The sequence below is a fragment of the Tupaia chinensis genome, unplaced genomic scaffold (genome assembly GCF_000334495.1).
Source record: "Tupaia chinensis unplaced genomic scaffold, TupChi_1.0 Scaffold000225_1, whole genome shotgun sequence".
NCBI lineage: Eukaryota > Metazoa > Chordata > Mammalia > Scandentia > Tupaiidae > Tupaia > Tupaia belangeri.
The window spans coordinates 2010720-2024526 of NW_006159700.1; the positions used below are offsets into that span (position 1 = coordinate 2010720).

Below are 13807 nucleotides of genomic sequence, written 5' to 3' on the forward strand. Positions count from 1 at the left end.
TGAAAGCCTCAAGACCCTGTTGGGCGTGCTGTCTCTTGCTCACTCTTGGAAGAAAAATAAAAAAAAAAATAAAAAAAAAAAAAAAAGATGTAATGGAAAAAAAAAAAAAAGTAGATGTTTGTTAAACACATAAAAAGATAATCATCCTTACTAGGGAAAGTAAATTTTAGTAATGAGAAATTTTTCATCTATTACACCAGCAAAGATTAAAAAGAATGTAAAAGGCATTATTAGCAAGAATGGAGAGAAACAGACACTTGTGTAAATATGATAGCAGAAGCGTAAGTCATTACAGCTTTTTTAGAAGGCAATTTAGCAGTATCTACTGAAATATTAAATATACATATTTCTTGATTCCATAGTTTTACATGTTGGAATCCATTTTATAGAAAAACATGCAGAAGTCAGTAAAAATGCGTATGATAATAATGTTCATATATCATACATAATATCAAAAACTGGAAACAACTTGTTAAATGATACCAAAGAGTCAATGGTTAAGATAAATAATGGCACTTTCATACTGTGGAATATAATGCAACTCATAAATGAATCAGGTAGCTCTACATGTATAGACTTGAAAAGATACCTAACAGCATATTATAATTTGAATTAAAAAAAAAAGAGGGGAAAATTTAGAACAATGCTGGAAAAAAGATTCCATATTTGTATATGTAAAGAAAAGCATCTGAAAGTTTACAGATTCAATTATTTTATATCTTTTTTGTAATGATTGAGTACTTTTGCAATGAAGATATATTCTTTTCCTGTTAAAGATCAACTCTAGAAGGAAAGACTTGATGTTGAACATGAAGTACTATATTCAATCTAAATATTTTTTCAAAGAATTCATTTCTTTCTTCTAAAGAATGCATAGCAACTTAAAAAATGAGCCATAAAAGTCTTTTTAGCCATTTATTTTCCCAGCTTTGTGTGCGTTAAGACACTGGGTAAAGATCAATGAAGCATGTCTCTGTCTTGGAGAAATCCAAAATATACAAGGAACAGACCAGTATACAATAAAGTATTGACATTAAGGTTACAATGACAGAAGTATATTTGGGGATAAAAATGAAAAGGAAAGAATAGATCATTTTACTTGGGAGAAGGACAGTAGAAAAGACTTGAGCCTGTGCTGGAGCTGAATTATTTGCCAGATAAACAAAAAAAAAAGAGAGTTTATTAAAACACACACACACACACAACACACACACACACACACACACACACTCTTAAGCAGAATATTTCTGGATAGAGTGCTATTAAAAAACAAGAATTTTTAATGCCAAATGTCAAACCTAAATGCTAAAATGGTAACATGGGAAAATGTTCAAAGCTGTAATAATTCTTCCAACATTCAACTATGATAATTTTGTTTTCTATGCTAACAGAAAATTGCTTCTGGTTATTTTAAAAAATGATTTTTCTAAAAAATGGCTACAGAAAAAAATTTTAAATGAATGGTTATATTTAAAATCCTATTTTATTTCTTAATTCAAAAACTGACTTACGAGTGTAAACGCTTTATGCTTTCACTACTTAAATTCTGACATTTTTATAAAAGTCACCTTACATTGTAGTTCCAAAGTTTCAACATGTTTCAATTCAACAAATACAGCCCTAACACAATGGTCAATTTTCATAAAAGAGTTATATTTTGGTAACACTGAAATGTTTTTAACCTTGCTCTCAAGGAGTCTATCTCCTTTGTTGCAAGCTACCACCAACTTACCTCTACGGACAAGAAACATACCACATACACATAAAGCAAGAAAAACTTGGGCTTTTTACCTCGTGAAGTGTGAGATGTTTGCCATCCTTCCTCTTCGAGTCAAATCTGCCATATATTGCACTGTATTTTCTAATTTCCTCCTCTTTGTGCGGATCGTCATCACTCATCTCAAAGATGTGACCAATCATTTTGGCCAACTTCTTGTTGGATTTTAGCAGTTCTTTCACTTCATTCAAGTCACTTTTTGGCAGCGTGGGGGCCATTCGCTCCACACACTCAGCCACAGACAGCGCAGCGGCAGCATCCAGCGCCTCACTGCTCTCCTTTGGGGAGGCTGGGGAGCCAAGGTCTGCTGGGGAGAGACTGTGCTCGCTCTCAGTGGCATGGTGGCCTTGCCAGAGTCTGGACTCACCAGCACTCTGCAGTGCTAAGCTCCCCACCACATCTGACTTCCCCTGTCCCAAGCTCTGCACACAGGTGGTGGCAGCACATTTGGGGATTTTTAAATGAGGTTCCCGGGCATTGCTATTTCTTTCATAGCTACTGCATGTTATTCCTAGCCACGTTGGAGATCCTTCTGGCAATTTATAGATGGGTATGCTACTGACAGGGAGGGAAGTCAGTGGCTGATTAAAAAGGCCAGGGTTTGTAACCCAGTCTCTCAAAGCCTTCTGTAGCCTTCTAACGTGAAGGGGTTTACTAGCCATGCCCACAAGTGCCATGATTTCCAAAAATTCCTCTTCTCCAGCTTCACAGAGTTGCTGGACATCATCACCACCTTGTTGGATAAAGGCATCAAAATAAGAAAGTAGATTGGCTTTTTGTAATATTCTATATAACTGCAACTCCCCCAGGGTCCTGGGTAAGGCCGCGGCCATTACTGTGGTTGGGTTTAACCTGCAAAAAGAAAAGAAATAAAAGTCACTACACTTGCTTCAAACTTCTTAAACCACATAAGTTTAACACTACAGGATTTAAGAATGTGATATGTGGTAACAGAACAGGAAAAAAAAAAACCTAGGGATGTTTGCATAGCACCTGGCTACTACGAGCACATTCTCTCCATAAACATTATCTCATTTCATACTCTTAACAACCCTAAAGGTCAGTAACTAAACTGACCTATTCTCTCTCTCTTTTTTTTTTTTTTGAGAGGTTTTCGCTATAGGGCGCGTGCGCTCGCCAGACAGAGAGAGACAGAGAGACAGAAAGCGAGAAATCACCCCCCGGGGGGATGGTCATGCCGCAATCCCTTCTCCATTCTCCTCTCGGGATCTTGGGTACACACGCACACGCGCCCAGCATGAGTTTAAGCCACTGGGTCCAGGACGCGAACCGCGGTCGACTATGTGGGAGTCCAGCGACATAGCCATTACACTAACTGCTGGTTCCCAACTGACCTATTCTCTTAAAGGACAGTAACTCATAAGCAGGAGTTTGGGGACTTAAACCAAAGTTCCCAGGGCACTATAACCCATATTTTTGGACACAGATTTTGCTGCTTCTATGGTGTAGACCCAGAGGTTGAAGTGAAATACAATCATATTTTTTAAGAGGTAAGAAATATAGTATGGAAGGGGGCTGGCAGGTGGCATGGTGGTTAAGGAGCTGGATTTCCACATGGGTCACTGCAGTCTGGGTCCTGGACCTAGCAGCTTGCTTCCTCACTTTCCCTTTCTTTCTTTCTCTGGTCAAAATTAATAATAATAATAATAAAGAAATTTTTTTAGAAGAAATACAGTATGCTACCATGCACTGAAAACTGATTTTGTGCCAGGAAATATGATAAACACTTTATAATACATTATGTGTCTAATCTTCACAACAGTCCAATGAAAACGGTAGTAGTTACTCCCATTGTGTTAAGAAAAATTAGCAAGATTAGTGTGGCAAGCAAAGGGAGAAAGAGTTCAGTACAAATAGAAGATCATAAAATAGAAGGTGGTCAATTTAGGAACCAAAAAAAAGAGAGGCAGCAACAGTTCAAATAAATAAGTGACAAAACTTGGTGATCACTTAGATGTAAGTGATAAAAGAGAGGAAATAGTTACCATTTATGTGTGTTTCCCAGAGAGAGAGAGGAGGAAAAGTGAGAAAGGACCCTCCCATGGGAGGTAGGAGAGGCACGGGGAATGGGACGGCCACACTGCAATCCTTTCTCCATTCTCCTCTCAGGATCTTGGGAATGCAAGCACAAGTGCCTGGAGTGTTTTTTAAGCCACCAGGTTCAGGACTTGAACCGCACAGGTGGTCATGTGGGATCCAACCACTTTAACTATCATGCCACTGGGTGGCCCTATGGACAATTCCTGTGGTTCCAGGAAGAGAAGAGTTATGGACACAAACTATGTATCTAAGAGCCTAGAATAGTATTGAGGATAAAGAAAAATGAAGATGGTGGGAATCCCTTTCAAAGGCGTGGCAGAGGGTAGAATGTTTACAGTCTTGCATACTAAAAAACACAGGGGTCTAAGTACTAGTACTAAGTCTAAGGGATAGACAGGTAGCATGGAACCAGGAGGTGGGTGAGCCCTCACAACAGCAGCAGCAGCAGGAGAGAGAGAGAGAGAGAGAGAGAGAGAGAGAGAGAAAGAACGAGGAAATAGTTTTAGAGCTCAAGCAAGAGCAAGAAGCTTGTTTTTAGAGACAGACAATCCAGCAAAGTACTTCATGACCTCTCAGCAGCCTTAGCAGTTGTTCAGAGTTGCCTGGAGACCTCCCACATACAAAGTATTTCCATTTAGGATTAAAAGGACCCTGTATCCCTCTGTGGAGAAAACTACAAAAGGCTAAAAGAACATAGCAGAGGAAAATGAAAGATCCCTTCTCAATTCAAATAGTATGGTGCGATAGTGAGAGAGAGAGAACGAGGAAATAGTTTTAGAGCTCAAGCAAGAGCAAGAAGCTTGTTTTTAGAGACAGACAATCCAGCAAAGTACTTCATGACCTCTCAGCAGCCTTAGCAGTTGTTCAGAGTTGCCTGGAGACCTCCCACATACAAAGTATTTCCATTTAGGATTAAAAGGACCCTGTATCCCTCTGTGGAGAAAACTACAAAAGGCTAAAAGAACATAGCAGAGGAAAATGAAAGATCCCTTCTCAATTCAAATAGTATGGTGCGATAGTTAACTGGGAGATAATGTAAGCAGAATATCAGGAATATCCTGCAAAGCCACAAGGTCACCAAACTTGGGATTTCTGTTTTATGCTACCAGCTAGAATGCTACACAAAATTTTAGTCTCAATAACCCTAACCATGGAGAATGTGTCTCTTTACCACACCAATGACTGACTATGGGAAAGCTTATCTCCTGGCATCTCTGTGTCATCCTAATCTGTTTTCATCAACTAGTGACCTCCTGAAAGTGTATGGTCAAGTGTATGGTCCCTTATGTATAAGGGCCAGCAAGAGTAGGTTCCCTATATTGAGCTCTTTTCCCTCTCCCTCTTCACCTTATCTCCTTGAGAAGCAGCTGCAGGTCTGGCTGGACCTCATGAACATCTCGTGACCATTCCCTTAACTCACAGAACTGGCTCGTGGCTAAGGCTGTTCTAGAGGTAAGCACTCCTCTCCCACATCAATATCCCAAGATCAGAGGCACTAAATTAATGTACAAGCTCTAGCAACTCTGCGAATCGATAAACTGACCTTTTACTGTCACCCTCAAACTATGTATGCAGGAACTAGGCCCCTGCCTTGGAGAAAAGGAATCTGTGCTGACTTTACAGGTGACCTGTGTCCTCTGAACATATATGGCCTGAGCCCGTGCTCATGATGGCACGGACCACCCTCTCCCTGGCCATAAGTGGACATCCTGTCCTATGTATGTTAACTCATGTTTTCCCTGGCTGGACCTGTGGGTGTATTCTTTGGAATTGGTAAATATTATGGCCAAACCCTCTCACATTTGGGGCTCCCCTAGTACAGCTAGTATGAGCGAAACCAGGTGATCTAGTGACTTCCTAAAGACTCAAAAAGACTGGAACAGAGCCCCACAGCTTCTACCAACACCAAGAAAATCTCCTGAAGTGCTTTTGAAAACCGCATTTTCCCAGCCCCCCACCCCCCCCAAGCTGCATCTCAGGAGATTTCCATGATTTGGCAAATGAGACAAACTAGTTACTATATCCTCAGGGTGCCAAAATTCCAGGTTCTGTGATCATGCAGATTCTTCTTACCCCCCCTTTTTTTTAAGAGAGCTGTTTATTTTTTTGACTAAAGCGTGTGTGCACTCACCAGAGAGGGAGAGACTGAGAGACAGAAAGTGAGACATCGCCCACTAGAGGTAAGGGCCAAGCCACAATCCCTGTTCTTCCATTCTCCTCTTGGGATTTTAGGCATACACGCACACGCACTTGGCAAGTTTCAAGCCGCCGTGTCGAGGAACTGAACCGCAGTCAGTCATGTGGGAGTCCAGCAACATAGCCATTACACCATCTGCTGGTCCCAATCATCCAGGTTAAGGTCCACCTTTGTGTTCATGCCTCTGGATAAAAATAACCCCTCAGGGGGGATGGCCATGCCACAATCCCTTCTCCTCCATTCTCCTCTCAGGATCTTGGGCATGCATGCATATGTGCCCAGTGTAAGTTTAAGCCACCGGGTCCAGGACTTGAACCGCAGTCGACTATATGGGAGTCCAGCGACATAGTCATTATGCCAACTGCTGGTGTCAGCATCTTCTAAATCATCTAAAGGAAGACTGCTTTTCCTCCTACTCCAGAAAGAGTATCACTCAGCTGTACACTAACCCAGAAACACCGCTCTCGGGTTACAGAGCGAGTTAAAGTCTATATCATAAACTACAATATACCAAATGGAAGAACTTCTAGAAAGTATCAAAGGTGAAAAGAATTTACCTTCTCATCATACACCTAATGCAACTGCTCCACAGGCATTCAACTCAAGGGTACAGAAAAAAAATACATATACACATATGCAAATATAAGCATAAATGTAATCTTCATAATGAGAGGACAGTAACTTTATAAGATTTATGGAATGATCAATGATCAACTGATTGACCATATGTATTCCTTGCACTATGGAACAGAGAAAATGTTACATGAGAAAATCTAGAAGAATCAAGTTTTGGGACCAGCAATTAGTGTAATGGCTATGTCGCTGGACTCCCATGTAGTTGGCTGCAGTTCGAGTCCTGGACCTGGTGGCTTAAACTCACGCAGGGTGCACGTGTGCATGCCCAAGATCCTGAGATGAGAATGGAGGAGAAGGGATCGCAGCATGGCCATCTCCCTGGGGGGTGATTTCTTGCTTTCTGTCTCTGGCGAGTACACGCGCCCTATAGCAAAAACTTCCAAAAAAAAGAATCAAATTAAAATAAGTGAATGAATAAAGAAAATTAAATAAATAATTCTTAAAAAAAAGAATCAAGTTTTAAATCTTTTAATGGGCAATAAGACAAAAGAAAAAACACGTTAGACAAATATGAAAGAGAAACTAAGAAGAATGCAAAGACAGATCCAAATTTAAGTTTCATTTTTCTTAGGCAATTTTCTGTTTGTTTTTGTCATAGTGCATTCACTCAACAGAGATACAGAAAGCCACAAAGAGGGAAAATGAGAAATCAAGCCCCCAGGAAGGATGGCCACATCACAATGTTTTCCTCCATTCTCCTCCTAGGATTTTGAGCAGGCATGCACATGTACCCTGAATGACTTTCCAGCCACCAGTCTGGGACTCAAATAGCAGTCAGCCATGCGGGAATGCAGTGCCTTAACCATCACACCACCTGCTGGCCGCAACACAATGATTTTTAGGAAATAATTTTCAAATTGTGTGATATCACTTCTCATCTTTATGCAGAAAAAAGGAAACTCCCTAGTTCCTAAGATAACATCCTTATGTACTGAAAAGAAAGTAGTAGCTATGAATATAATATGTCCATAAGGACTGATGAGACTACTGTACACTTCCAAAGTCAAACTAACAGATGAAAGACAAGTAAACTACTCAGAGTCCCAGAAGGCTTTCAACAGGCCCACACTTACTGCTGGGAAGGAATTTTCTCCCTAAGCTTTTGCTTCAGGAGAATATTTCAGTATCCTTCCAAAGCCTACTGTGATAATTTAAACACCCACCACTTCATACATTAACTTGATTTAATTTAAAAGCAAACGTTTATGAGATTTTTCTGTTTTAACAAAATCTGCACGATTCCTGTCTCACCAAGAAGGTCAAATAAGTCAAAACAAAGCTTCTATGTGCATCTCTCCAACCTGTAGTATATACGGAAAAGGACTTAACATTACACTGTGTATGAGGATACTTCAAATAGTCTGTGGAAAAAATGAAATCGAAGTATGAGTCTATTTTGGTGCAGAAATTTTTTGAAATCCATGCATAGATTTTTTTCCCCCCAACAATACACATTTTCCATGAACTTTTTGAAGACCCCCCTCCCCCCCAACATAGGAAGCTTATAGAAAGTAAATATTCTCAGCTGAAAAACCACTGTTACCTGGTCTTTTCAAGATATTCTGGAACAACCATGCTGAGTCTGACCTTTTGATGAATTCCACAGTTAAGACAAACTAGTCATTCATTCTTCCTGCACTGAAAGGCCAAACCTGAGGTCTTGCCTCCTGTGTTCAGCAAGGTTCCACTTACACCAGTGTGAAGGTTCTTCACTCTGGTTAGGCCAATAAAAAGAATCCCAGTACTGGGGAAGAGGAATTATACAACGGATTCATTTCAGACTACTTGTTTATTGTTCACTGATCTATTTTAAATGATGATTATTTGAAAACCTTAAAAAGCAAACTTCACTCTGCCTCTTTATAGGGTCCACCATTTTCCAACTGTGTTAAGTAAACTATGGAATAAGTCTGGTCCAGCAACGGTCACTGGTCAACTCCAGCTCCACTATGAAAGCAAAATTTCCCTGACGTTCTCCAGACTGAGATGTAAAGATTTAGGTAGGACAGGGGCCTTAAATGGTAGTGAAGGAAAATAAGAACCATTCCTTCAAACCTGCCTCACTCCAGCCTGCCTCTGCCCTAACCACTCTATCAAAACTCAAGTAACTACTGATGTACTACCCGGACTTCTCTCACTGACCTCTCTGCTGCATCACATCACTCCTTGAAATGCTCTTCCCCTGACTTTGGTAGTACTGTATTGCTGTTTTCCCTACCTTCCCTTACCATATTCTAAGTACAAGAAATTTCTCCAGAATTTTGTAAGGACTCTCTTTTCTACGTCTGTCTACATTCTTCCTTGATGATCTTATCCTCTTCCAGGCTTCATTATCATCAAAGTGTGATGACCTCCAAATCTGTACCTGTAGGTTAGACCAGTGGCTGATGGGCCAGGGCCATAGAATTGCTCAAGTGTTCTTAAATCCTAATCACTTGCTATCAAGGGAAAAAGATGTCTCTCAGACATGTCTACTTTACAAATAAAAGTAAATATAAACTTCTGTGATTATATAAAATACAAATTCATTTAAAAGTATAATTGAATCTCTAGTTGCTTTCATTATTAGTTGCCTCTCCACTGACAAATGATAAAATTATCATGAGCATTTGCAATTTTTTAAATTTACAAGGTGATCCTCCTGGAACCATCATGTGGTGTGGTGGCTAAGGTGCTGGACTCCCCCGTGGTCGACCATGGTTGGAACCCCAGACCTGGTGGCTTGAAAATCAAACAATGTATGTATGCACACGTGTGCCCCAAATCCCAGGACAATGGAGAAGGGACTTCGGCATGGCCACCCCCTTCACAGGGTGTGTGTGTTGTGTGTGTGTGGGGGGGGATGATTTCTCACTTTCCTCTCCAGGAAGCACACTCACCCTACAGCAAAAACCTTACAGCAAAAACCCTGGTGGGGAGGGAAGTGATCCTCCTACCTTTAGAGAACCAACAGCCTGAACTATCCTTCTGAATTGTAATTTGGCATTCTACCTGGGGACTCTTAAAATCTCAAGTCCGATATGTTCAAAACAAGTAGTTTCTCATGTCCTTCCATTCTTCCAGATTCTCAATTTTTTTTGCTTAAATGATTTAATTCTGGGGATCCACAGATGGTGTAATGGTTACGTCGCTGGACTCCCATGTAGTTGACTGAGGTTTGAGTCCCAGACCTAGTGACTCACACCAGGCGCATGTGTATGCATGCCCCAAATCCTGAGGAGAACAGAGAAGGGACTGCATGCAGCATGGCCATCCACTCTGGGGGGGAGGGGTGATTTCTCACTTTCTGTTTGTTTCTGTTTCTCTCTGTCTCTCTGGTGAGTGCATATGCCCTATAGCAAAAACCTCTCTTAAAAAATATGTTATTATTCTTTTTAAATTTAGTACATGGCACATAGACTCCCCAGAGACAAAAATAACAAGGCAAACCACCAGGTCCTGGACTCAAACTGTGGTCAGCCATGTGAGTCCAGCGACTTAACCCCCAAGCCACCTGCTCTCCCCCAAACTGCTTCTTTTAGTTGCACCACTACTCTTCCAGTTTCCTCCATTAATAAAAGCAAGAATTTTATCTTTTGTTTTTTCCTCTTCCTTCCTTGAATGTCTGTTAGACCATACCATCATCCTTTCTGTCTGATTCAGAAGCATCTACTTTGTTTTGCATTGCTTCTTGCCCCAATTCTGAAAAAGTGCTTCCTTCCCTTCGATACACCCCATACTGCAAGGGTGGCTTTACATTCCTAAAGGACAGATGTGGCTTTTTACTCATCTATGCAAATGTTTCCACTGCACAGAGAAAAAAATCCCAACTACTCATGTAGACAGGCATTCTAGACTCAAACCTAACTTTCCAGTCTTCTCTGTTCCTGAACATACCCTAATGCTCGTGCCAGGGAGATACACTGAGCACTCCCCAATTGTGCACTACACACCCCTGCCTCTATGCCAGGCATCCTCTCCCTCCCTCCAGCCTCCATTGCCTTTTCCCTAAAGTTTTTCCCATACCTCCAGCTACAGGTGTCCTTTCCCTTCTTTGAAGCTCATAATGACAATCTCTTCTCTATTTTCCAGTAATTCAAATATGCTAGGCACTAAGGTAGTTGTGGGGATGTGGAGGAAAGGCAGTACTTCACGGAGAACTGGTAAAGAGGGAGGAGATTGGACAAACAGCAGGCATGTAAAAGCACTGTGATAAATGTTATGCGTCGTTTTATACGTAAGGAGCTAGAGAACAGAGAAGCTGACTACTGACTTACCTGGTTCTGCAGAATAAGTTACTGGTAGGCTATAAACATCCCGAAGGTACAAAATAGGTCTCATACATCTTTTATCCTCCTCTATTCCTAGAAAAGTGTTCTTTGCAGAATAAAACCGCCATGGAGGCTGCTGCTGAATAAACCCAACATCTGAATGGAATCTGATTAGCAGGCTTCTTTCATATCCCAAAAGGAACGCTTTCTGTGTAAATGGGCGTCCCAATGAACTGCCTGTCTCACAATCCGGCATCCTGTTGCGCCCTGGTATTTTCAATTCTCTCATCCTCAATCCTTCCTATTTCTTAGAAAGCTATGGTGGACTCAGGTAAGATGGCTACTGGGTTGTTGGAAAAGTCATGACATAGTTTTCTACATAAAAATGTGCCATGACTTTTCCAATGATCCAATACCTTTCCCGGAGATCAAAGGATACTCTCCCAAATACAGGAACTGGAACTACACACGGTTAGTGTTAACTGACATCACATGTGAGTCGAGTGTCAATACCATCAATACCAGTATTTCAAGAATTCAAGTTCTGTCATGAGAGATCCTAGGTCTATTTCTTATCATAGAATTTGAAGAGACTTGTTCTCTTCTTCTTCTGTTCCTATAAATTTAATGTTGTATAAGTTATCCCCAAATAACAAGTATCTACCGCATTTATATTAGGATGAATTCATAATCATTACTTTTGACTCTTCTTTCTTCCATGCCGTAAGAATCACTGTACACACTCACAGTCATTACATACACATATAGACATACACACTTTCATGAAGCCTGACATTCCAAAAACAGACTCTTCCCAGAATGGGGGAAAGCAAAGGTAAAATCCTAGGAAGGCCTGACTTGGTAATGCATGAGACTATAAATTCCTTCTGCCCAACACAGCCTGAAATTTTTACTTACAAATGATCTGAATTAACATCAACCTCTCTGAGACTTACCAAAAAAATGTGAAAAACCTTGGGAAGAGTTAAGAGCTCATGAGTCATTTACAGATTAAGGTGAATTAGTTCCACCAGATTGTTTTTCTCCTAACATCTAGATGAAATCCACTATACACTAAGGGGATGAAAGATTGAGATGGGAAATGGGGACAAAGGAAACAGGAAATGCAGGGCTAGAGACTACAGGGAAAGCCTCTGAAGTCCTGCCAAGTTTAGGAGAGTGTAGCTTGAAGGTACAGGGGTTTGGGAGAAGGGTGCAGTACAGGGTGAAACTGAAAAGGTTTATGAAAAGCCAGCATGTGACTTAGGAGAGCATACTTGTTTTAAATCCTGGTCCTAGAACCCAGAACTTAACTAAAGTGATAGATACATACAACAGTTATTTGAATATGTATTTCATGGGTTACTTCTGATGTAGAACTGGCCTACTAGCTCCTATATATGTATTCCAAATTCTAAACGATTTACGTAGGCACTTTTTAGTAAGCCTTCAGTGATATATGTTGTCAAGACCACTTTCGATCTTACTACTGTCATAGCTATGACTTAAAGTCACAGCTTCCCATGAAGGAATGGTAATTTGGGAAACAAGATGTTCTCCTCTATTGATTCTTTTTCTGAATTCTGAATGAAGCTGGGAAAAACTTTTTGAGTGATCTGATAAAATTTTAATGATAAAGTAAATCAGATTTATTTTGCTACTCAACAATAACTTTGCATTAATGAAAACACATACAGGCAAATACCAGCGTTTCATATAATAGCTGGATATTCTTCGACCAACCAATAGCCAACACATTCAACAAACATTAAGTGCTTCCGAAAATACAGAAGGCAATACATATAAAACTTACCTTTTCAGGCATTTCTCTGTAAAAATTATTAAATTAGCATACCAAGCAAATTATTGTTCGGCACCCCAAATACAACGTATTGAGAAATGACAAACTATTTGAAAGCTTAATGGTATGTTTTAGCTCTGAGAATTCTCACAAGATCAGGATTACTATTTTTTCACAGCATCAACTTCTCCAATTCCCCACTTGCTCCATTATTAAGTTTAAGGGAGCATATTCTACTATTGTATGAGTTATTGAACATGTCAGATCCGAAAGGAAATTTGCATTTAATATCATAACTGTACTATTCGTTCTACTACTCAAAAGAATCAAAGAAGCAGGCAAGATAAAAATAAATCCAAAGCAAAGGGACTAGCAAGCATGTATTACGCTCAAGTGGATATTTATTCTGTAACACACATAATAAATTCCACAATGAAATATGCATAGACAAATTAACTATATATTAGCATGGTCTTAAACTGTTCAAAACAAATTAAAAAATGGTCACTTCCATGAATGTAATTAAAAACATATCATGGTTCAACAGTAAGTAATCAGAACACAGCTTCATATTTTAAGATACATTTTGCAATTTTTATATGAAAAAATGCACAGGAACAGTGCCAACCGAAACTAACTACAGGTTGACTATAGCAGAATAGATTGAGTTCATCCTCAATCTCAGGATGAACTCAGCAGACACAAACACCTGACATACTTCTGTTTCCATCCAGCCACTTTTTACTTTAAATATTTAAAGTTCATGCACCAAGTTTTCAAAGGTCTCTCCTATTTCATAATTTTTTCTTTCAAAGCACCCATAGTATAACCCTCCCCAATATCTAATAATAAACCACCATGTTAAAGTGTGATTAGAAGAAAATAGCTCATTCTTTACATAAAAAAAAATTTACCAATTTTCCTATAAGAAGTGAATGTTATTTACTAGTCGCAAGAAAAGAAAAAGAACTTAGGTAAGATAATTCATTTGTATTTATTTTAAAGTAAGACAGAAAAAGTATCTATTACACTTATCAAACTATGTATTAACAATTAGATAATATAAATTTTCTTGTACTGCCTAT

General features: G+C 39.7%; 1 protein-coding gene across 1 annotated transcript in view; it reads right to left on the bottom strand.

Annotated features, from left to right (window-relative positions):
• Positions 1-2649, bottom strand: part of NAB1 (NGFI-A binding protein 1) — a 37977-nt gene extending 35328 nt beyond the window's left edge. The window contains exon 1 of the mRNA XM_006147817.2: positions 1792-2649. Coding sequence (XP_006147879.1) covers positions 1792-2610 — 819 coding nt within the window. The 5' untranslated portion in view covers positions 2611-2649. The remainder of the gene's footprint in view (positions 1-1791) is intronic.
• Between the last annotated feature and the right edge of the window lie 11158 nt (positions 2650-13807).